This window comes from Lagopus leucura, unplaced genomic scaffold, assembly GCF_019238085.1.
Source record: "Lagopus leucura isolate 7727_CA_CO unplaced genomic scaffold, USGS_WTPT01 Super-Scaffold_100004, whole genome shotgun sequence".
In the NCBI taxonomy this organism is placed as follows: domain Eukaryota; kingdom Metazoa; phylum Chordata; class Aves; order Galliformes; family Phasianidae; genus Lagopus; species Lagopus leucura.
Window position 1 is genome coordinate 61,559,361 of NW_024962264.1, and position 25,220 is coordinate 61,584,580.

Genomic DNA, 25,220 nt, shown 5'->3' on the forward strand with positions numbered 1-25,220 from the left:
CTGGGATAGAGAAAGCCCAGCAAGTGATGGTATGTGCTCTCTATAAAATAATAAACTAAAATATTTACTTTGCACGAAAGCCTTTGTAACAGGTCTGTCTTCTTTAGCTTTCAGCACAGAGACAGAAATAAGATATTTTAAAGTGTTGTTTTTTTTCCTTTCTTCAAACCACAGAAGAGCTAAAGCTGGACTCACTCTGTGGGCATCGTGCAGCAAGAACATAACTTGAGACTTCTCGCTTGTGTCTCATGTAACATTTGCAAGCAACACGAGACTTAAGTACAGTAAGCAGGAATTGAACCTACAGTTTTCACTGGTATTGAAGACAGCATCACGAAGTTCAGCATCTTGATTTTTTATTATTATTATTATTATTATTTTTTAACTTGCTGGGATAGCAGTAATTGCTGATTTGTAACTACTGTCCACCGCTGGCTTGCCAGCTTTGAACTGCGATACACGGATTTCCATAATGTTCTTCCATGAGAGCTAACAGATGTAGTTTATTAATGTCTTATCCTATCACAAAGGCTTCACTGCTTTTGCAAGATATGTGAGTACGAATGATGGACTCTTGTCACGTAAGTAAAATCCATGTAGTTTATCCAACTGAAAGAGCTCAGCAGGTTATGCGATACAGCAGCTCTCACCCCTGGATGAAGGAGGATCAAAAAATCCACGTCCAGAGGTGAATTTCAGCACTACACTCCAGCCTGTAGCACCTCTCCCATGAACCACCATGCTTTACACAGGTTCTGTTGAAAGCTTTCCTTTCTGCATACATAATTTAACAACTATCACATCTAAAGTTCCCTCCCTGCGCTGAAGCTGAGAAGTGTCTCCTTTGCGGTGTCAAACACATCTCCACTCATGTTATGTAAGGAGAAATCTGGAACAAAATCCAGGCCATTGGCATTGGCAGGCACAAAAGAAAGGCATCTATTTTTTCCCCAGTTTGAAAGTTCTATTATTGTTGGTTTTGTCTTCAGAACTTCATCTTCAGAACACTGAAGGCTTTCAAAAGAATTTACAGCAAATAGTTTATACTTTCCCATTTTCCCTAGGGAAAAAACAAACCGTCCATTTCATTTCTGCCAGACAGACCTGCAATCCTACTCCTCATCACAGGGCTGTTCTGTGAACACCTGCAGGAAATCAACCTGTTTTCCCCAGAGCACCACAGCCATCTCAGATGTTAAGCAAACACAGCAAACCAGAGCTCAGCTCCAAATGCTCCACGCACGTTAGAAGTTTAAAGGTTGCAGTGCGAGAAGGGCATAAAACAGCAAAAGAGAGAAAGCAATTCTATTTACAAGCTGTCTCCTGAGGCTCTAGCCTAATGTGTACAGCTGTGTCATACACATGCACAGAATCATAGAATGGCCTGGGTTGAAAAGGACCACAATGACCATCCAGTTTCAACCCCCCTGCTATGTGCAGGGTCACCAACCAGCAGACCAGGCTGCCCAGAGCCACATCCAGCCTGGCCTTGGATGCCTCCAGGGATGGGGCATCCACAGCCTCCTTGGGCAACCTGTTCCAGTGCATCACCAGCCTTTGTGAAAAACTTCCTCCTAAGGAATGAAGCAGCACCCACAGCTCTCTGCTGCCACTACCACCTTCTTGGATTGGACTTCACTGAAAGCAGCAGCCTGGTTTTTAGAACAGGTGCCATATTTGACCATCAGTCAGATTTGCCATTTTAGAGCTTCTTACCGTGGGCACCTGGGAAGCTCCAGGCAATGAGACAGCATCTGCCAGCTGGCCTAAGCAGTGCATAAATAGAACCAGTTTTGTAACTTGTTAATCCAGGACCATCCTTCCCAGATTGCCAAATTACCGGCATCTCTACTAAACAGATTAGTGTGAAGCAAACATCTGCTCCCTGTCCATCTGGCTCACTAAGGGCACTGCTTTACCAAATTAGGAAGATTTATCAATTAGACAAAAAATTGCTGCAAAACCCATTCACAGTATAAGAATGAAACAATACCCCAGAAGTTTCAGAAGGTGTTCTTTTCTCCTGCCCCCTTCAGAACAGTCAGGCCTACAGCCATTCTCTCTATTTTGGCATAAGAGAGCTTTGAAAAGTAAAATTAATACTTTTATTTACAACCAGCATTTACGAAAATAAAGGTTTCTGTTTTTAAACACAAACTTACGAGGACAAACATACAAACTGGGCTATAACTGTCAACATGAAACACTTTTCTGACTTCAGCCACACTTTAACAGAAAGGATATGAGAAAAAACTTGAGGAGTGCTTGTAGACAGAGAACACTGCCAGCCGGCAGAACTTCTGCCAGCCAAAGTTGTCATGGCCTGCAATTTCAATTGCTTCAGTCTCTAAAATAAGCATTGTATGTTTGTCCTGCAAAACTTCTATGCCTAGAGGAGTCCGTAGAACAGCACTGTGTTTAAAAGAACGCTCCGGTTTTAGAAGCTCATTAGTAGCATCGCAGTTTTCTGCACTGTAACTTAATATTCGTATCTATGACAAACACACTGACTTTCGGATACAACAGGACACACAAATGGAGCGGGCCAAACATCCTTGTTAATTTAAAGTATAATCTGAGGCAGCCCTGCAGAGCCGGCTGAAACAGCTGTCGTGTTGCTGCCACCAAGTACTTGCTGTCATTCCTTGGCAGCCAGGCTGTGAGCAGTTCCATTTCCACTTCCACACAGACCCCTGCTGGATTATCAGTTTCAGCCCATCTCAGTGGCAACACTGTTGCTCTGGAGTACACAAGGCACTTTCAGCACACAGTCTAAGTCAGGCAGCAGCAAACTTGGGGCAGAACTCTCAGACCTGCTTCAGCTACAGCTAGGAGACAACTTCAGACTATTCCTTTTGAAACTGTAAGGAATCGGACACAGGTATGGAAACACACAATGTCACTTCTGCAGCGTCTTTCAAAGGAGAGTGCATTGTCACACAGGGCCCATAACTGCCTAGGACTTCATGAAACAAAGAAATCAGGGCCTCAGCTGAAAAGCTGCTTTTTAAAAAACACACAGCAACAACAACAACAACCAAAACGTAGAAACAAAGAAGCAAGAGTGAAGCAAAGCACGTAAGCCAGTCAGAGTATGGAATGATACTTACTATGGTAACAGGTACTCTTTAGCATATCCATCTCCTGTTTGTAACGCAGCCACAAGAAGAAAAAAGCACAAGTAGAGAATCTATGCATTCATCACAGCCATTGTGTTAAATTAGAAGAATGGTTGCAACCATTCTTATAGAAACAGAATGAGATGAAGTAGTGAATGAAAGACTAACAGACAAGTGATATATTCCATGTACGAGGTAAAGGAAACAAGACAAAAATCAGATTACACCCGTTCAAGAATGTTATTTTATCCTTTTGCAAGGAAATTACAGACTCTAACAGCCCTGTCTCATTTCAGCTTTAATTACCACGTAAGGTTAGCAAATAATGAAACTAATATGGAAACTGAGTTGGAAAGTTATTTACTGAGGTGTAATCCAAGTACAATAACATTTAAGAAGTGTGCAATCAGTGAAGATTTACCAAAGCATTTGATTTGTGTCTGGCTCAGCACCAGACTTTTCATTTCATAAGAGCAATTCTTTCTTGCAGAAAATAGACCAAAAAGATAAATCAGTTGGTAAACACAACCGATGACAAGGCAATTCTGCAGGGATAATTTTGTCTTTATATTAATGCACACTTCTTTATTATTGTAAGCAGAACTCCTGTTACAGGTCAGTGTCGTATGTTTTAGGCAGTATCCAAAGAATACCAGAAGAAATTGACCCTTAGTAGATAGTAGTTGACAGATGTTCATGCGTCAGTCACCAGCAATGCAGTTAGTGGCTGCCCCGGCCCCCAGAGCAGCACTTACCTTCCTCTGCCTTCATGGGGGTGCTTGGGGGCGTGCAGGCTGAGCTGTGCTCAGGGGGGCTTCTCTCCTTCTGTTGTCTGCCGTCTTCTGAAGGTTCTGCAGAAGGGACAGACAGACACTGAGAAGGCACACAAAATATTTCAGCATGGGAGGACACCAATGTGTCCTTTTGCTTCATGCACACGAAATCTGAACACATTTTTTTCTGAATCAACATTCTGTCAGAATATTAAATACCATCAAAACAAGCAAAAGAAATTTCATATCGACAAAACTGTTCAAGCCATGGTTGTGCTTGTTTTTGTTCTGTTTTTTAAACAAAAGAACATGAATGATGTAATTGTTTATGATCTGGAACGGCACACTGTCCTAGGAAAATTCATGAGAAAGATCACTAGGAAGTCATGGTCATAAATATGAGGGGAAGTGCTATCAGACCAATCCAAGACAGTGCTCTTTTGCTTGCTTTGAATGTTCTGCTGAAATTTGGAGTAAACAAAGTTGCGTACTAAGAGCTAAGAATGAAGGATTGCACAGATGATCAGAGAAACATGCAGCAATCAAGTGATTCAAAACCGATTTCACAGTGGTTTGCTTATTTGCTATTAGTAAGAGGGTCCCCTTGCTGCCAGCTTGAAACAGCCAAAAACATTAAGAGAGTGGTACATCATACATCAGGAACAGCACAAAAACGTTGCTCCGGGCCATTCACCCAAACAGTTATGAAGTGAAATCAGTCCCACAGATAGGATTCAAATGACAGAATCTCCGCATGATGTACAGAATTTGCTCCTTAGATTGCAAGTGCAACTGTGCCATATTCATAATACCTGAGGCCTGAGCCAAAAGGTCAGGATTGGACCTTAATGCTTTGATCACTGCCGTGTGAAATTCCTTAAGGGAGGAATTCAGCCCATCTGGCTCTTCTTGGCTGACACGTGTGATCCCAGTCCCCAGAGAATCCAATACTTGCGTAACTGAACATAAAGAGTCTCCAGGGGTTCCTACATTTTCTTATCAAGAAGCAGAAGCAGGGAACACACACTGTTAAAGACATCACACTTCTGCCTCCTGCATCAGTTTCAAACCTTAACAGCAGAAGACAGAAGCACTGTAAAACTTCACACAAGTAAAGCAGGATAACTCCTTTGGTGCAGGATAACTCCTTTAGGTGCAGGAACAAACTTGCTCTGCTAAGATTCTCTCATCATAAGCGCCTCTTTTGCTGGGGAAGTCCTCATGATGTGTCATTTCCAAATACACATTTTGTTCTGTGTCTTCCCAAATCAACAGATTCTCAAATCCACAAATGTCAGCAAGTTAGAAAACTGTAGCTTTGCCACTAAAAGCTGCAGCATCATCTCACCCCAACCTCAACTACCTCTGGTGCCAAGGGGAGCACAGCAGAACAGAACAAACCACTATACTCTGCAGTACCTAAATGTGTTTTAATGAAGATTCAGGCTTTCAGCTTCCTAACAGCAGCAAGTGACCATACTGAATGCCCCAGTTTTCCTACTAGGATAATTTTTCAAATCAATTTGATGCCTTTTACCAAATACGCTGTAACACTTCCATCGCACTTTCTATCTCAAATATTCTTTTAATATTCTTCATACATACTGGAAAAACTGTAACACACAAACAGAATAATGTATCCATAGCCTTTGCAGACAATCCATGTTCCAACGACTCGTAAACTTGCTTTTATTACAGTCTACCACAGAAAAAACACGCAGACAAACCAACCTTCTGGTCCCTTCTGCTTCCTTTCTACTTCTTTGCGATATTCCTCCAGCTCTCGATCAGTGAGTTTGTTGAAGGGGTTTGGTCCTGTTGTGCTCACTATCACTTTGGGCTGATACTCCTTCTCAATTATTGCCTTCGAAGCAGTCACCAGTTCTCCCTGGCAGAAGAAAATTAAGACACATCTGCAACCCAGCAGTAACTCGCAGAATGCTGAGAAGTACAGTGGCTATAAAGCAACCAAAATAAAATGATAATCTGAAAAATGCTACGCTGATTTTCATTTATATTAATAATTTAAAAGAAAATATTCCATGTATGCTTTGTTTCCCCTCCTTTCAAATCTACAACAGGTTAACATAAAGGAGAAGGCAGGTGCTGACTACTTCTAGAAGCACACCAGTATGCCCACTACCCACCACTAAGCCCTAAGCCAAAGGGCAGCCAGCCTAGCTGAAGGACGGGGAAAATCACACAAGTAGCAAGTTGCTTTTCCTCCCCACAAAAGAAACAGGATAGTAGGCCCAAGTTCAAGGCCATGTGGGCACAGAATACCTGTAGAAGTTACATGACTCAGCTCATAGTTTCTGTTGTTTTGTTGTCTTAAAAAAAAAACAATAAGAGAAAAGCCATTTCTAGCAGCTACTGCATAACATCTAACAGATGTTACAGTAAAAAGCCATCTTGTGTGTGTGCTGTGTGCACTGGATTAACTGTTAGCTATAAGCAATATTAAGGTTAACCATAAGATTATGGGTTAGCATATTTACATCTATAATACTTGCCATACAAGCTACGTAAAAATGTTACACAAATAAAGTTAGCAATTCTAAGCATAACAAGTCTTCATGAACAAAGCAGCTGCATCAGAGACTCTCGAGTGGTAGGACTGCAAGTCTGTTTTCTCTGCTCAAATAGAAAAGACTAAAGCCATTGGCTTTTCATCACCTCAGACACAGAAGATGCTTGCCTGGATACCTGCTGTATCCCCCAGGTCACTTGTTTTAGCATTTGTTTTTCCAATGGACATACAGAGCTCTAGTTTAGCTTGACTTTTGGTTTGACATCACCAGTTTGGAAATGAGCCCCACGTGGTCTGCATCTCCTCTCCCTGTGAAGCCTGAACTGTCTTTGTTATTGAAAAGAGGTAACGGAATTCCATTACCAAAAAAGAATGGGGTATTGATTTGCTTCCGTCATATTCAAACGTTATTTGTATCAATACTTGAAAGAGATCATGAGAAAGCAGAGTTCAAAAACCACCCGGAGCTGAAAGAAGACACAAACGTTCTATATCCACGCTTGGTGGACAAACACAATGAGATCTTCACTGCAGAATTGAAAACTAAAAGAGGGCACAGTACTCTTCTGGATGCTAACAGCACTTCTGACAAACTGCCAGTACCAAGCTGGTCATTTTTAGTGCAATAAATAATTTGAAGCCAATGTATTTGTACTAGCTGAGTATGTTTGAACTGAGAGAAGTAATACTGAAAAAGATCAGGCAACAACAGAAACCGGATTAGGTACTGTGGTTTTGATCTCTAAAAGCAGAATTACATTAGAGACCAGAAAGGCAAAATTCACATGCTAAAAACTTTTTCCAGATTATCACACCAAATTTTGCTCAGTATCAATAATCCAAGACAAAGGTCACTAGTGAAAATTGTAAGTGTAGAGTGATCAATTTAAAGAGGAAAATAAATCCAAGTAGTAACCTGGTAAGGTTTGCAGAACAATTCCTCTAAATCACATAAAAATCCAAGAAGGGATGCACTGCTTCACAGAGAAGGCCACTGAGCAGCCTTCCAAGTCTAGTACAGAGAGACAGCAGAAAGCAGAAATGGAAAAAGTAACACAAGACAGAAGGAAAGGGAATACACAGGACTAAGTGCTCGCAGAGGATGTAGTACAGATCTCTGAAATAGAATGCTAAAGTAGACAGACTTTGCAGAGTCTGACCACGCTGCCTGGAGATTCCTACAAACATTTGCAGAAACTGAATGTGAAAATCAGTCTGGAGGTGCTTTGCGTACTGAAGAGGCTGCAGAGAAGGAATACATTTCCACACAGAAGACTGGCACCGTCTCATCAAACAGGGCAACGAAGGAAAATGAATGTTGTGATGATTCACCTGCATTAAGCTGATTCTAGCATTAGATCCATGACAGAAGTTTAATTACAGAATCACAGAACTGCAGGGGTTGGAAGGGACCTCCAGAGATCATCGAGTCCAACCCCCCTGCCAAAGCAGGTTCCCTACAGCAGGTCGCACAGGTAGGCATCCAGGCAGGTCTTGAACATCTCCAGAGAAGGAGACTCCACCACCTCCCTGGGCAGCCTGTTCCAGTGCTCCGTCACTTCACTGTAAAGAAGTTCTTGCGCATGTTTGTGCGGAACTTCCTATGCTGCAGTTTCTGGCCATTTCCCCTTGTCCTGTCTCCACTCACCACTGAAAAGAGTCTGGCCTCGCCATTCTGCCCCCCACACCTTAGATATTTATAGACCTGGATCAGGTCCCCTCTCAGTCTCCTCTTCTCAAGGCTGAACAGACCCAGTTCACTCAGCCTTTCCTCATAGGGGAGATGCTCCAGGCCCTTCACCATCTTCGTGGCCCTCCGCTGGACTCTTTCCAAGAGATCCCTGTCTTTTTCGTACTGGGGAGCCCAGAACTGGACGCAGTGCTCCAGATGAGGCCCCACCAGAGCCCAGTGCATGTGCAAATAGCTGAGCATCAACATTCTCTCCACCAGAGGAGAAATTACATCCAGGAACAGCATGTCTTTTTACTCCTAAGAACTTTCTCGGGGCCATACAGTCCCACAGAGGTCCAAGAAAGCAACGGTCAGTTGATACATAATACATCTTCATTCTGAACATGGGACTTCACATATCCAAAGGAAATTTTTGATTACCAATTTTGCATTTCTCCACCAACTTTACTGCATGACTGTCGTTCACCAGGCAAGCACTTCATTGTCTTCTCAGGGACAGACAGGGCAAAACTGGCACCTTTAGACATGCCAATTTGTCTCTTAACCAGACACAGTTCACAGTATCTACCTAATGTTAGCAGTCACACTTATACAATCTGACACGAATGCAGTGCCATTGTCCAAACAAAAAAGAGAAAGGAGAATCTTAGAGGACTGTTTGTATAAAAGTCACCATTAAAACAGTGCCACCTCTAAGGCAGAACTGGGAGGCTTCTCGCAAGAGCAAAACCATAGAATTTTCATTTTAAGGAAACAGACAATTCTCCTGTACTCATAATTCTCCTGTCGAAAATTTATGTGCATTTTTATCAGATTGTAGAATGGTTATTGGTGAGAAGAACCAGCATTCCCTCTCGGTCCAGCCAACAAGTTCAGTTAACCAGCTCTGTAACAGGAATAACACTTCATGATGCAGCAGTTTGCGCTGCGGCGCAGCAGGGCTTCTCAGAGCACTGAAAAAGCAAATGATGAGGCAAAACGGAGAACTTACTACTGCAGCCAGAAAGCACAACAGACTCAAAGCACTGCATGCAGACTGTTCACAAACAGGACTTTTTTCCAATACGATAGAATTTAATCCGAATCTTAACGTTAATTGAAAATGCAAAACATTTTAAGCCTTACTGCAGTTGGATGGGACTTTTTACTTTAATTGCAACTGAGTGTCTCAGAAATCGTCAAGAGAGGACTTTTAATTATCCGGTACTCAGAAGTCCCCAAGCCCCCGGTGTGCAGGTCTCCTTAATGCTTCCTTCCCCCTCCTTGTGATGTTTATGTGGTGCCATAAGCTTTTATTGCCTTTTTTCCACAGTACTGGATTAATTTTCAGCATCATCTTTTAAAAATTTTATCTTTTCGAAACTTTTCCATCAACAGGAAATTCTCTAAGCACTCATGTCACAATACCTATGAAGATAAGAAACGTAAGGAAATTGGCCACTCCTGTGTAACTGCCATTTGGATCTAATGTTAGACATTCCAGGAGGAAAGCACTTTCACCACACTACAAAGAGGAAACGTCACTTGGATGTTTAAACTCTAACAATCAAATTGAGAACTATCTGACCAGTTTCACAGAAAGACTATTCAACAGCAATGCTTGAGAAATACTACAGATGTCTGCAATGAAACAAACTGCCTGTGTTGTGATTACCAATGAATATTGATTATAAAAACCATACTTGACTTTAAAGTTATTATTATCAAGCAGAAAAGCTGCCAGAATAAAGAGCAGGCACTGCCTTGAAGTATTTTATTTACTTCTCTTCTTAAACCTGGAAATAGTATTTTACCAATTTTCCTTTCAGAATATGGATAAAACAAATTGTAACCTGAAAAATCCCTCAATCAAATCCTCACCATGGTATGTTGACCTGTAACCCAAACTGACTGATTACACGAGGAAATGCTATAAAGTCATGGGATTTGTAACAACAGCGTAATTCAAATTATTCTGGTTTTTTAATAGAAAAACTATTTTTATATTCTTACAATGAAATGCCAGGCACAGCCTAGACCAAGATTTAAGCTAAAATACTGCAGTAGATGAGAGACAGATGCTCATCCACACCCTGTGCTTCTGTGCTGTATCACTCCTAAGAAAGCCCTCCAAAACCTGGGAGAGAAAGACAACCAAGGGCTGAGTGTTTCCAACTTGCAAACCTGTTCACTCAGCTTCAAAGACAACCAGATACACATTTCTTGAATTTGTTCTGCATTTAAAGCATATTACTTTAAGCACAAGTGTGGATACATTCTGAAAGCCAATATATTTTGGATGTGTGGGGCTTTAGTCAATAATCTTGAAGTGGGAGAAGTTTTAAGGAAACGACTTCTAACAGCGTAGGATCACAACCTGACCCGTGATGTGACACCAGGCACGTGGATGCCTTTGGAATTACCCTGATGTAATCAAACTCACATTAAGCTAATTCCAAATGGACTTCAAATTAGAAAAAAAATAATACTAATAGCATGCAAAAAAAAAAAAAACAACTACATGCAGACCCTAATCAGCACCTTAATAGCAAAAATATTTCCCAATCAGTTTCTACAGACAAAGAAAGACAAAAATCCTTACAAGACACTTTAACAGGGTAAAGCAACTGCTTGCATAATTGCAAATACATAATCTGGAGATCCATCTTACTTTTTTCTATAGCTAAATCATGAGCTAACAGAGGGAAGAGGTCAGGGTAAGGAAGAGGTACAACGAAGGGTGCACAACAGTATTTAGAGCAGTATGACAGGGCAGTACCTTTCTAACAGACAGAGATTTAGCGGGACTAAAGGCCTGCTCTGTGAGATCGAGCCCTTCAATAGATTCCGTACAGTCTGAGAGGGGAGCATCCTGCAACAGTAAATTGAGTAAACAGAGCAAACCGAGCCCGGGCTTTAAAACATCAACCAAGAGCATTATGTGCTTGCTAAAAACATGCAAAGAAACAGTAACTGGTAGATAAAACTGCAATGACAATGAATTGACATGCACACAAAACGAAGCCCAACATAAGTAAAGCTATGGTCACAATAAGACTTGCCAAACTTCTTAAAGTGTACCACAAATGCGTTTCAGGGCAGTTACAGCACTCAGATGTACAGATTTTAAAATCTTTCAGGCGCGTTTAATAGAGTAACTGCATAGCTCTGATTCTTATTTTATTTTGAGCTATGATTCCAGTTGATAGTTGATGTCCATAGCATATTCAGATATAGCGCTTGGAAATTTACTGATGTATAACAGCTTTCTTCCCCCAGTCTGCTCTTCAACTAAAATATTATGTAAGATATGTTTAACACACAACACTTATTTGTAAGGCCCCATTGTAAGCCTGCTGTGCTCAAACAGATACATAACCTTGGAGAGCAAACAAACAAAAGTTGTCACACAGACCAACTAGTTTTGAACAAGAATCTAACCTACATAAATAAGCCTTCTGAATGTCATGCATTATGTTCAGCAAAAAATAAAGAAAATTAAAAAAAAAATAGGAGCATCCTCCACAGACATGCTTGGGCTACATGACTGAAGCCTCTTAAATTTCTGATCCTGAGCACTCTTGCAAAGACAACAGTGTTACCTCTAAGACTTACCTTATAAAAAGTTACCCTCTGCCAATTAAAGAATAATTTTATAGGGACACATTAGGTGAAAGAAGAGGACACAGTTGATTAAGCCAATGGTTTTAGGCATTTTGTTCTCTCACCTGTACAAGACTCCTGTCCACAACTACACCAGAAAGAACCTGCGACTGAGGGCCTGCAGTTTTAATATCTTGTAAATTTTGCTCTCGGATCTGGAAAGGAAAGCAGCAGAACACAGTCACGTAAACAACAGAGGAAAAACTTTTTTGTTTTGTTCAAGGGGTGGGTGAACCTGCCAGCAGGCTGCAACTAATGTAGACAGCTGTAGCCCTACCCATCACTAAACTGTGCTTATTAATGCCGGTTGGCACGTTCCATGTTTGTTTGTTTCACCACATTTCTCAGACTTTGGCCCACAGGTACCACAGCACGTGCTGTCTCTTGTTTTTTAGTGGTGGTTTGCCGTAAAATTGTACAGATCAAGTCACATAAGTAAAGAGAGAAGCACAGAGGTCACTTTTATATGTCTGTTACACATGATGTGTCCTTTACAGGTTGCTGTCAGCCCAGTGTACCACAATATCATCTTCCTCCAGAACTTACTGTTTGTGTAAAAATACATGCACACGTGTATACAAACATAACATTACTGGTACTTCTTATTTCAGAAAGCGAAGAACTATGAAGTCCTGCATCTTCAGTACTTGTTTCTGAAATATTGCCTTTGTCCTCAGGAGAGCAGAAGTTTTACATCTACCCTTTTAGACACTTCATTCAAGTTTTTATTACAACAATATTTCTGTTTCAAACAGGAAGAAACCACTCAGCAATTTCACTCCACCTCTTATTTCAAGTGATCATTATTTTACATTGCTGAAGCAGGAAAAGCAAAAGCTCTGTCAACTTCATACAAGACCTCTGAGCACAAATTTGTACTCCTGCCACAAACCCTGTGCAGAATTTACCATGACATAACACTGCCTCCTGTGTTCCTTATGGCCATCACTTAGAAGTAGGCAAAACATCCAAGAACAAGCTAAGTACTAACAGGATGCTGGTGTATAAACACCAGCAGCAAAATTACAAAACCGTGACAACAGTTTAAAGAAATAAAATGATAAAATGAATGTATTCAATGCTTTCCTGTTGGAAGACTGGTGACAAGAAGATCTGAAATCTGCATACTGGATAAAATACAATACAGAGAGAGAAATCTGTAAACTTTGTCTACAATTTCAACTGGTGAAATCAAAACAGATCACTCATATAAGAGTATGACTTTAGGGATTAAAAGTACTGCCATGAACTCTGTGGTGCTCATCTCAGAAGTATCTGGTCTGACAGTAACAAAAGACAAGACAATAGAAGTCTTCAAGCAGTGGACAGTAATACCATCTTTTTCTGAGATGACTCAGAACAACTAGGAATTGTTTCTGTATCTAGCTAGAAAGGAGGAAGGCAATACCAAAGTCGTCTTACTGAAAAAATTCCATCACAGTGAAGTTAGTCCACCAGCAGCATGCAACTTAACATAATGATAATGAAATAAATACAAAAAATTACTGCTATTACCAACCTTGTTCCTCATTTCTTGGACCTCCTTTGGATTAGTGTTCAATGGAACAAACAGGTTAGGGACAGCAGAGGTGGCAGTTCTATGTCCATCCTCTTTAGTCCACTGCAACGTCAAGAACAGTTGAACAGTCAGAATTGCTGTAATGGCTATGGACACACAGCAGCAAATTCACATAAGAATTGATCATGCATTATACATAACAGAGAACTGAACCAATGATTGCATTCTTCTATTTGTTTCTAAGAATATTTAAGTTGCTTCCTTCTTCAGTAATATAAACTGCACCTTCAGATACATTTCTAGGTATCAGAATCATTCGATTGAGTCAAGCAAGTAACAATAACAATAAAGACCAAAGAGCTGGTTCAGCTTGCAAATAGCTTCCACCCAAAGCGATGCACTTACTACAGCTATGTGCAATTCAGAGACTATGAAGACTGAGAGCTTTAAGCTCTTTTTCTGTGCACTTGACCACTCTGACAGCTGCAGGGTTTCATGTTTCTAGGCACAGTCTACTTCTGATTTTGTGAAGAGATTTATATTAATACAGGAGTAGGAGAACTCCAACAGGATTTGTTATTTGTAGGGACACTTATCAGAAATTTCAAAGTGAGTTCACACGCATTCAAAAAGGACACTGTATCTCACCCAAACAAAGTACAGCAAGATCCAAGACACGAGTTCTGAAACCCTGTCACTGCCATGTTCATTTTCTGCACTTGGTGTTTTTACAAAATAGCACGAGAGAGACAGAGAGATCATTGATTCAATCCTCTGGTACTCAACAGACATCAAAGCGAACTTAAAGCATAAGATGACAGAAGTATGAAAAGCAATGTGATGCCACTAACCAGGTTTAGTGAATGATTCTGTACTGTGAAGCAAGAGTGGGCATCACCAAAGTTTTGCATTAAAATCAGCTATTTCAGCGAAATGTTCTGTTTCCAGAATTAGTTTCTGCACAGACAATGTGTAGCTGTATCAGCACAGCAACCTAGAGGAACAGTTTGGTGATGTCGAATATTTTATAACTTAGAGCTTAAAAGGTTACAAAAATATCCCAAACACAAACTGTAAGCGCTTTATGGGTTCTTCATAAAAGGTTGCTTTATTTGATCAGTGCATTTAGTATGAAGCTGCCTTCAATTTGCTGCATAATTAACTTTACACCTCGATACGTTTATTATATGTGGTGTCCTGATTTTCGATCACTATTGCATAGAAAATGCACTCAACAGTAAAGCAAACCTGCTTATAGAGCAAATGCTATGCATTTTTCCTTAATAACTTCAAGAAATAATAAGATAGCCAGAAACTGTCAAACTTCAAAAAGCAACAGAATCTTAAAATGCTTTGCAACTGTAAAGTAAAGAATGGAATGAACATGGAGCTGTGAAATACTCACTGATGATTATCTTCTCAGATAAAAACTACTCCAGCTTTTCATTAAAGATAATTTTTAGTCAAAACAAATATAGAAACAACCTCAATACAACAAGCTATTTTTTCTTATGTTAATAACAAGCATTAAAAAATTCAAACATACAAACCTGTTGCAATGCATCAATTTTTCTACTGCTTCAGCATATCATTAAACAAGACCAGTTTCTGAATTTTGCTTCAATTTTTCACTGATTTTTCAAATATAAAATACTGCCTACTCGGTGAGCAAGGGTTAAAAACACAACATGCTCCAAATGCATGCCTAGCTTTAAGTTTTCTTCCAGCAAAGGACAAACTATGGCTAAGTTTAACAAAAAGTTGATGGTAGAAACACTGTATGTTCACTTCTTAAGCCAAAATAACAGAACAAAAATACCACAGACAGAGAGATCCTTGATGGTATTTTTTCCAGGTGTTCCTGTATTTTAACACTGGATGTTTTAGTGCACACATTGCCTGAGTATTCAATGCGTGGAGGTATTCCAAAGATACAGAACTCTGACTGTAGTTAAAGTCGACTGTAGGTAAAGTTGAATTCTGAGAGGGTAAATAAGGGGAAGGAATATTTCCTTTTCAAGAGCACCAATTCTATCTTTCATAACTTATCTGTCACCACCCTACTACCATACATACTATCACTACTGGAACACCACAGAACTCATTTGCTAGGTGTGAAGTCAGCTGTTACAAAAGCTTGCTCACGTGCAAATCCCTGCCTGCATTTTAGAAGCCCTGCATATGCCCAAGAAAATAACAAAACCACAGTTACAAACCAACAGTATTGATGTCCATTTGAAAGCATTTGATAGTTTTGCTTCTTAATTAACATATCTTTCAGTGCACGATTTAACTGTAAGCAGCATTGATAAACAAAAAAAAGCACCGTTGCAGAATCTATCGATTAGTGCCTGCTGATGGCCTGAGCTGCACTTTAGTCATGCCGCACCCAGCTGGTACTGGAGGAAAGACTTTCCATTTATGGCCATCTACTTACATGCAACACTACATGCAGAAGGCAGCTGGTTGTGAACACTCAGAGGCTTTGGGGAAGACAAAAGCATAGTAAGCAAGACAGAAAAGGAAGCTCAAGAACATTGCAAGAAAAACTGCTTAAAGAAAAAGAACACTTAAGTACTTCGAAATCAACTCTATCCTCTCACACATACTTACAGACCTCCACTGGCTTGCAAATTACGTTGGCATATGTAACAGAGGGTAACGTTTTGTTATTTGTACAACACACTGAATAGTTAGTTTCCATTTTTGCTTTCATTGAACAGCTTTCGTGCAGATAGAATGAGCAGCTTCCTAACAATGTTGTCCTTAAACTATTTGAATGCAGAACATACTCAATCAAAACCATGAATCAATCTGTTTGGCCATCAGCTTGAAAAGCCAGAAGAAAAGAAGACCAGATGCTTCAAAGTTTTAAGCAGTTTTAAGCCTTATGAAGGGATAGGGTTTTATAACTCACATCTAAGAAAAGCCCAATAAAGCGGTTAGTAAAACGCAATTTAGTTTTTTATGTGAGAAAGAAGAGAAGAATTAGGAGAGTTATCTTTTTCTTCCCAAAGCCTCTGAGTGCCAGCCACCCCAAGTTGCTCTACATCATCTAACTATGAACAGTAAGGTAGGCACAGACCAAGCAGTTGGTAATACAGCTTGGCACGCAGACACCGGACGAGAGAGACTGCAGCAAGGGTTTCACGTGATCGTGTGTAATGTTCGTCCACACCTTAGTCTTCGACTTGGGGCTGCCACCATTCTGCCCTTCTTCAGAAGCATCATCCCCTCGGCCAGAGTTCAGCCACCTTGTCTTCTCTCGCTGCTGTTTCTGAAAACTGTGTCTGAGGGGGGAGCAAGTGCCTGATTCGCCATCGCTAGTGAAGGAGTAACCCGTGACACTAGCTGGAATCTCAACATCGCTGTACTTTTTAGATTTCTCTCTCAGAGCAGGGCATCGGTATGGATAGCCAGTTCTGTAACCCTGAAGGAGCAGAAGATAGAATTAAGCCTTCCCCATCACCATAGTTTTCAATAAGTTATTGCGTTTCATTGACTGCAGTAAAACAAAAGTATGAATCAGATTTGCTGGCTGTTTCTCACAGTGCTAAAAAGCAAGGACATAAAAAGCAATTGGATGATAAAAATATAGGGCACGTAAAAGGATCTCTTCTAACTCGTAACAATCTAAAATGCAGCACGTTTTATAAAACTGAAGGTTTCTTTTTTCAACAAGATCTGCTTTTATATCTACATTCTCTACGTATGCTTTTCCACTTCCTCCAAAATTCTCTTTTTTTTCCCCTTTTACCTCCTGTAATAGTAGCATCCTATTTCCTTTTGACTTCACTTTCTCAGACATAGAATCATAGAATCATAGAATCATAGAATCATAGAATCAATCACTAAGGTTGGAAAAGACCTAAAAGATCACCCAGTCCAACCGTTCACCTATTCCCAATAGCTCCTACTAAACCATGTCCCTCAACACAACATCCAGCCTTTCCTTGAACACCCCCAGGCTCGGTGACTCCGCCACCTCCCTGGGCAGTCCATTGCAGTGCCTGACCACCCTTTCTGAAAAGTAATACTTCCTCATGTCCAGCCTGAATCTCCCCTGCCGTAGCTTGAAACCATTCCCCCTGGTCCTATCACTAATGACACGAGAGAAGATGCCGACCCCCAGCTCACTACAACCTCCCTTCAGGAAGTTATAGAGAGCAATAAGGTCTCCCCTGAGCCTCCTCTTCTCCAGGCTGAACATTCCCAGCTCCTTCAGCCTCTCCTCATATGGCCTGTGTTCCAGACCCCTCACCAGCTTTGTTGCCCTCCTTTGAACACGTTCCAGGGCCTCAATATCTTTCTTGCAGTGAGGGGCCCAAAACTGGACACAGTACTCGAGGTGCGGCCTCACGAGTGCTGAAAACGAGTGATTTTGTTCAGCACTTTCCCTAAGAAAAGGACATTTAACAGTTTATCCAAGAAGCCTCCCCTTACCAAGTATCACCAAAGAAAAACAGCATGAACAGTCTCCCAAAGCACTCAAATTCTTTAGAGACAAAACTGTAAAGAAACCCTATAGCCATGAATACCTGGGCTTAGTTTTTGTTGTGTAAGTTTTATGCATTAAGCATATGTAAGCATATGTTATCTTGACTGCTGTTCCATGTTTTGAATGATTGAAGTGTATCCTGACTCCTACCTACTGCCTGATGCAGCTAACTGTCTGATCTACTATGTGGCTATTTGTAACAGTAAGGGCCTATAACAGATGACAGTAAGCTTCTTCATGCTCTTCTGCTCCTAATAATGCTGTGCTACTTCCCTTCATGATCCTGCTTTCTGTTTGCAATAAGAAACATATAACTGATGCTCCCTAGAGAAGATGAAATCCAAATGAATCTGTCAAAGATACCAGTCAGTGACAAAGGGAGCCCACTGTCCTTAGTTAACTACATTAATAGGCTGATTGTTGTTCACTGCATCGATGAGAATTTTTCTCGACTTCAGGATATCAATGATCAGTCCATCTCATAATGAAAATATTAGATATACAAATTGCTATGAAGTAGGGAGATTTTTTTTTTCCATACCACAAATAGACCACTGACCTAAGGGGAAAAAACATTATTTACTACATAGTAGATATGATAAAAATGTTTCAGATATCACTGTCAGCCTGGATCCTGCTAAGGTCATATGCATTAGCATGAAGATTACAGTTTACTCTATAAAGAAAATCAAATTAAATCAGGAGTGTTGATTACCACCATTAACAGTCACCAGTGGCAGCCATCTTATGGGAAGAGTTTCATCTTTGCCATTACAGCTGGATAACAAACGTTAGCAGGTGCTCATCCATCACAGACAAGATTTTACTCATTTTATCTGAAGATGAATTTATTTCTTTGTTTTGAAGTTTGCCTCTTGGGCTCTTCTAGGATCTGTAGTGTCTAATAAGTTAGAAATCAAATCATTCTGGGCTCTGCACCTAATACTGCTTTACACATTTTGGGAGGGGCTAGGAACAGAGGGATAAGAAACAAAGGACTGAATGGAAATGTTACATCACACAAAGATCTGCCTGACCAGAACCAAAACCATCAGACAACAGATACCAAGGAAAGTCGTGTCTCCACATAAGACACCTGAAGAATTCTTTGGATGCTTTTCATGTTGTCTCCTTCTCTGACAGCCTTTAATCTTTGGGAAGGAATGGGCTGCAGGATGTATAAAATTACCCTAATCACCTGCAGTCCACTTCACTGCACCTAAGTGTTTTATACATTCTCATGCAAAACAATTAGACAACAAGGTCTCCCTTACCAGATTATCGAGCATTCGCATAAGAGCTTCAAATTCCTGTTCACCAATCTGCCATTTCGGATGAGATACAGAACCATCACCTGATGGAGACTCAGGGGAACGAGACTTGGCTTTATACTTTCCAGGATCTAACAGTACTAAATTGTCTGGTCCACCTGCACTGGCCAGAGTACGTACCTTAAAAACAATACAATCAACTATTAGTTTCTTGAGGGAAGAGGGAAAAAAAAACAAACAAACAAGTAAAAATCAACAAACCAAAAGAAATCTACTTCATTTTAAAGGTAAGCCAATCAACTGTATAAAAGTTGCTTTAAGGTTCTAAAAAACACTCTTAGAAGGATTCACACCATAGCAATGGTTCTAGCTCAGTATTTGGATACTGCTGGTAGAACCAGTGCTTTGGATGTTTGGATGATATAATGATTTGACAGATAACTGCATTCATTTAGATCAATAACTTAACCAGTAAAATGCACAACTATTAATCTGTTTGAAGGTCAGTATAGCAGACTGCAGTATTAAAATAAACACTAAAATTCTTACTTGGATCTCACAGGCAAGCACTAGGTTATGAATATAGTAGAAAGCCTCCTCAACAGTCTCTCCAACTGATACTAAGCCGTGGTTTCTTAGAATAAGGACCTAGAGAGTCATTGCAAAGAAGATTAACAAAAATCATGCAAGTATTTTCAGTGAATTATATATGGATCCTGATTAAATAACATCTCCCTTCCCCCCCACACCTCATTTAATTTCAGCTGTAACTACTGACCTTGCTTTTAGGTCCCAAGTTTTTCTGAATAACCACCTTTTCTTCATCATCCACTAAGATACCATGGTAGTCGTGATAAGCTACTTCCCCTAGAGAAAGGGCTTCAGGTGATATTGGCAATAGGCCACACTTCATTGCAGAAACCTGAGAAATATAGAAACAACACACTTAACTTGTTTCAAGAGGAAAAAAAAATTAGGTATATACATATCTGGAAAACTATTGCTATATACATAAATATAGATAGATAGATAGATAGACAGACAGACAGACAAATATTAGACCACTACAGAAGCCATAAAGGAAGCAAAACAATGATTAAGAAGAGACTGACATATTTATGCATTTGCATGTGGGGAGGGAAATGGAACACAGACAGCAGAAACCAAACAACATGCTCACCGCTGCCCCTGCTGGGGTATGAATATGAACAATGCATTTAACATCAGGTCGAGCTGCATAAATTGCAGAGTGCAAAGTAAAACCAGCTTGGTTTACTCCCAAGTTAGTGCTTCCACGGTCAACTACATCTCCCTGAATATTGATTTTAACCTAGAAATGAAAAGAATTTGTTTCATAAATCAAAAACTGACAGAAATCTGATTTAACACAGCATCTACCTCTGAAACTTTAAAAATAAATTTCTTCTGTTATTCTATTTTTACAAGTACTTACATTTCCGCTATAAAGATAAAAGCAAGCAGAGAAAGTTAAAAATCAGCCCACCCAACAACACAAAAGCCAGCATGTGTTCCTTAATCTCTTCTAAAAGATCCGAACTAACAAGGGTAGGTCTTACCTTCCTCATTTCCTTTTCTTACAGTTTTTTTAATCAAAATTTTACAGGCTATTAAAGGTGGAGTTGTGTAAGGAACAGCCAAACTTCACAGAAAGCCAAAGGGGGAGTATTCAGGACCTTTACTGTCACAAGGAACACCAGTCTGAAAGGTTACTGCTCCACAAACACCTCATCCCTCTGCTAGAGGTTACTGATCTTAAAGGAGTCGAAGCAGAAGAGTAGTGTGAAAGCTTCCATTTTGTTCCAGCATAAGGAAGCCCACTGCATTAACTCAAGCTGCCTTCAGCAGCAATGTAAACTTAAGACCGATGCTTACAAAAGGCTTCCCATGAGCTAACAGCTAAGAGTGCAGTGTCTTCAACTACTACCATCAAAACTCAAAAAGAGTGTTTATCTGCAGTCTCAGCTAATTGTTAAATGATTAAACAATGTCAACTGAACTAAGTATCTGACAGAATGTCTTGACACTGAAACTGGCATTTGTGTCAAAAATACATGTTGTTTCCCTTAACAAGCCTGACTCAGCAGCCAATGCTTTTCAAGGGTATGATGTGGTTAATTTACTCAAAAGATCTGGTTCCTGTTTACATCTTGATCAGCTGGAGGACATCTGATGATGAACACAGGGAAAGAAACCTTTCTTAAAAGACACCTCAGCAGTACCAAGGCCAACCACGCTCAATAAAGCAATCCTAAACATGTAAAAAAATAATTTAAGAAGTATTCTCTAGGACAGAATTTAAACACTTAGAAAACATTCAGCTGTATGTATTTTACAAATGTGAAAAGTTATCACTGCTTACCAGACTGGAGGCAGTAACTTCACTGTAAAGAAGTCCAAAAGGTACAATGAGGAAGTGCTCCTGCTCAGAATTTACTCTGGCCTAAGGATAAGAGTAAAAGTTAAGTTATTGGGAATATTTTAATAAAGCATACAAGAAGGCCCAAAAACATGGAAGTTACTTTTAATTCCTGAGTATGGAACAAGCAAGTATGGCTATAGCACATGCAATACAACTTTCATGTATGCTGTGATAGATGGTCAACACGCTTATGGCACACTGAACAGACTCAGATGGTAGGTGCAGGCCAGCTGTTCAGGCTGGTGGAACACTGCAAAGTCCTTACGTTCTGCAGAAAAGACAGCTAGATAACTATAGATAAAGAGAATGACATGGTGATAAATGCAAAAAGGTGTTGCCTTTTTTTTTTTTAAGAATGAATTTATACTTCAACTGTATTTACACTCCAGTAAGATAGAAAGTATAAAAGAAAAAGTAAGAAAATCTAAGAATTTGGCCCACAGAGTTAAAATTTCTTGATGCTGAGTAGGGTTTCACCACTGGTCCTGGGATGCCATGTGAGATAACCAAGTTCATAATACAAAAATAATGCTGACTTCAAAACATTCACAGCTCGGAATGCATCAGTTTCAACACTGCACCATGAAAAGTACTGGACAGATAATTTAGGAGTTTCTCAATGGAGAGTTAAAATGGAGAATTAAAAGAAATAAGTCATGGTAACAAAACTGCTCATTTCAGATGTGTGTTTCTCTGAGCTCACGGAGATCTTTTAAAATGATGTTTAGATACAATTTTATGAAGTTCCCTACTTTGCTACTTGTCAACACAGAGCGATTGAAGTTTGAAGGAAGCTCTGCAAGTAATTTCATCCAACCCACAAACGTTCCACTGCCTCAAGATGCACCTACTTTTTGCTCACTCAGGTCTTCTACTACTTTCAACATTAAATGGATCCGTACTTCCTACTGCAGGAAAATAATTTTTTTAACAAGTAATTGATCAGTGTCCTGAAAGTTTATGGTACAAATCTGCCTTCCTTGATAACCAGCTGATTACATGCCATAGCACACGAGCATTGAACTGCACCAGCTAGTTCAAGTTAACCTGTACCTTTATGAATCACCAAAATAATTCTCCATTGCAGAGTTTTAAGTGATCTAGAAAATCTTTTACTTAATTATGCAAAACAAAAAACAGGCATTATTAAAATGCCCCAAAAGCTAATGAGAAAGCTTGAGCATAAAAAGATAAACAAAAAGTCGCATCTCCCAAACCACCCTACTTCAGGATTAGATCCAATAAACAACTCATGCCCTCGAAGCAAAGCAAGACCAAGTGAATGAAGTAGCTGCAGCAAACCTGCAGTCTCAAATTCTGCCTAGCCCTGGAGGCACCCATGTTTACTACAAATCCTTTTACTTGACATGAAAGCTCTTGGTAACTCTGTAATTCTGCTTCTGCGTCAGGACTGCACCAGTCTGAACACTTCCACACACAGATTGATAGGGATCCAGAGAAGCGGAGGTATTGCAATCAGCTCTCTCATATGCTCACAAAGCATTTCTCCTCCATCTTACACAGGGACACTCTTCACAGAAGGCTGTTTTCATCTTTTTAGTCTATTTTCCAAGAAGTACACTAGTGGCCTTTAACTTCAGTGTGATCACCTGCAAATTACATCACTCACTCACAACGAAAGAAAACCTGGAGTCAAAATCCAGCTCTGAATCAGGTGATAACATCTGCCACATTCTGAAGAGCACCTTACTTCCACAATACCATTTCATATATAAGCATACAGAACAAAGATGAGACTATTCTGTCAACGCAACAACCTTGTTCCACATCAACTTCTCAAGGTAAATTATATCTTAGTCACCTTCCAGGCATAAGAGAGTTAACTATCACTTGTCATTGCTGGTGACAAACGATTAACCAAAAACTTTCCAACACTGCTTTGTCCTTCAAAAGCAAAATACATCCAAAACATTTCCAACATCTCGTACTCCAAGTGCCCTACCTTCCAACTAAACTGCTAACGCGTTATCCAACTTCATTATCTACGCTCTCTTTCCTTCTCCTATGTAAAAGAAAACAAACTTGATGCATTATTTCCCAATTATACGGCCTTAGTTATGCCTCTGGGCACACAGCTCCTCATTACGCTTAACTTAGTATCTAAACTCAAATATTCCCAGGGCTAAATATGACACTAGAAAGCCATCTCTAAAACTGCTTGCCTGCTATTCTTTTACAGCATTAATATTCCTTTTACAAAAGCAATTCTCATGTCATGTATGAAAAATCAGCTGTTTACAAGAACCACTCTGTTGGATACGTTCCCTCAGTAAAAGAACCACATGGTCTAATCAGCACTGCCTGATCCTGCACCTACTCATATCACTTATTATCTTCATCAGTTCATAATACACCTTGAAATCTCAGAAAGCAGAAATAATTAAATTGCCATATTTCATTCAGATTGCAATTAAAAACTGAAAATACATTAAGGACCACCTTTACAATGTGGAACAAAACCCTACAACAATCCAGCTTTGTTAGGAAAACAATTGACTGAGTTGCACACCACAGCTGTGACTTCACTCATGAGACTCATGTTGATCATCCTTCTGGGACACAAAACCTCCTTGATTTGACCTCCTTGTCATTCTTATTACAGATGCCAGCGGTTACTCAGTCACAAAGAAAACTGTTGGCATGCAACACTAAGCTAAACAGTCCACTCATGTTCTGAAATACTACAGTTTCTTTTACAAAGAAGTCTGAAGAGAATTGTCAATGAAATTCAATAGTATTACCAATGAAAAGATGGCTTAGCACTTTGAAAATGAAGACATCAGCTTGCAGAATAATACACAGAATTACTCAAACCATTTAAGATACTCAAAGATTCAGTCTTTTAAGAACCTTAAATTTCATTGTAAGACTTTTCACGTTCACTTTCCTAAGACACTATTCAGACTATGTAGCTGACATCCAAGCCATTTCAGTTCTTATTCTTGAGATGCAATGACTAATCTCTTCACTATTATACTGCTTTCAATACCACTTTGCTCTTCTTCCACACAAAGGGAAAAAGACAGATGATGGAGGGAGTCAGTTCACTTGTATTCTAAAACAATTGGTTCAGTTCTCCATTGATTCAATACTCACTGTTATATGATTGTAAATAAGCTGAGACCAGCCAAAGAGATCTGCTAATCTGTAGAAAGCCGCCAATTTACATCGTAATAACTTCTCCCCTTTTTCATAAGCAATGGAATCAGACCCCCTGAGATCATTCACTGGTGTCACCATGCCAAGGCCTGAGAAGAGAAAAAAGCACAAGGCAGTTGTGTTCAGTGTCAGCTAGAATACAATAACAGCCACCACAGTTGCAATGGTTTTTCTTGCTAGTTAATATCAACATATTAGCCTTAGAAATGAAGAGCAAGATTTAATTACTGTAGTGTCATAATGTATATTACATCAACATAATTAAGATCTCTGACAAGATCTTAGGTAGAGCCAGCACAAGTTTCCTTCTTTAATGTTCACTGGGGTTAAGGTGGCAATAAGTTCTTTAGCAAAATCTCATATAAAATACAACTGTTCATTGATAACAGAGAATTGCAACCTCAAATATTCCACTTTTTGAAACATACGGGTTTTTATCCCTGGAAAGAAGAATTATACACCCAGTGAGGTCATTTAATTGAGAAATAATAAATGCAAGCTAAATAGAGGATTATAGTAAAGCATTACAGTTACTATAAGTCTAGTTACAGTGCA

General features: G+C 39.8%; 1 protein-coding gene across 9 annotated transcripts in view; it reads right to left on the reverse strand.

Annotated features, from left to right (window-relative positions):
- The window catches only part of ADD1 (adducin 1), a 58,526-nt gene that overhangs the window by 2,453 nt on the left and 30,853 nt on the right, over window positions 1–25,220 (reverse strand). For 2 of the 9 annotated variants that reach the window (XM_042871234.1, XM_042871235.1), the window contains 13 exons: window positions 24,603–24,754; window positions 21,426–21,506; window positions 20,226–20,375; window positions 19,824–19,967; window positions 19,595–19,693; window positions 19,049–19,225; window positions 16,455–16,706; window positions 13,277–13,378; window positions 11,823–11,912; window positions 10,874–10,966; window positions 5,624–5,780; window positions 4,705–4,887; window positions 3,875–3,970 (listed from right to left, as the gene is read on the reverse strand). In XM_042871234.1, the coding sequence (XP_042727168.1) occupies window positions 3,875–3,970; window positions 4,705–4,887; window positions 5,624–5,780; window positions 10,874–10,966; window positions 11,823–11,912; window positions 13,277–13,378; window positions 16,455–16,706; window positions 19,049–19,225; window positions 19,595–19,693; window positions 19,824–19,967; window positions 20,226–20,375; window positions 21,426–21,506; window positions 24,603–24,754 (1,776 nt within the window). Of the gene's footprint in view, window positions 1–1,540; window positions 2,963–3,109; window positions 3,145–3,874; window positions 3,971–4,704; window positions 4,888–5,623; window positions 5,781–10,873; window positions 10,967–11,822; window positions 11,913–13,276; window positions 13,379–16,454; window positions 16,707–19,048; window positions 19,226–19,594; window positions 19,694–19,823; window positions 19,968–20,225; window positions 20,376–21,425; window positions 21,507–24,602; window positions 24,755–25,220 lie in introns of those variants that run through there. The other 7 variants (XM_042871238.1, XM_042871240.1, XM_042871241.1 and 4 more) reach the window with 7 other exon arrangements.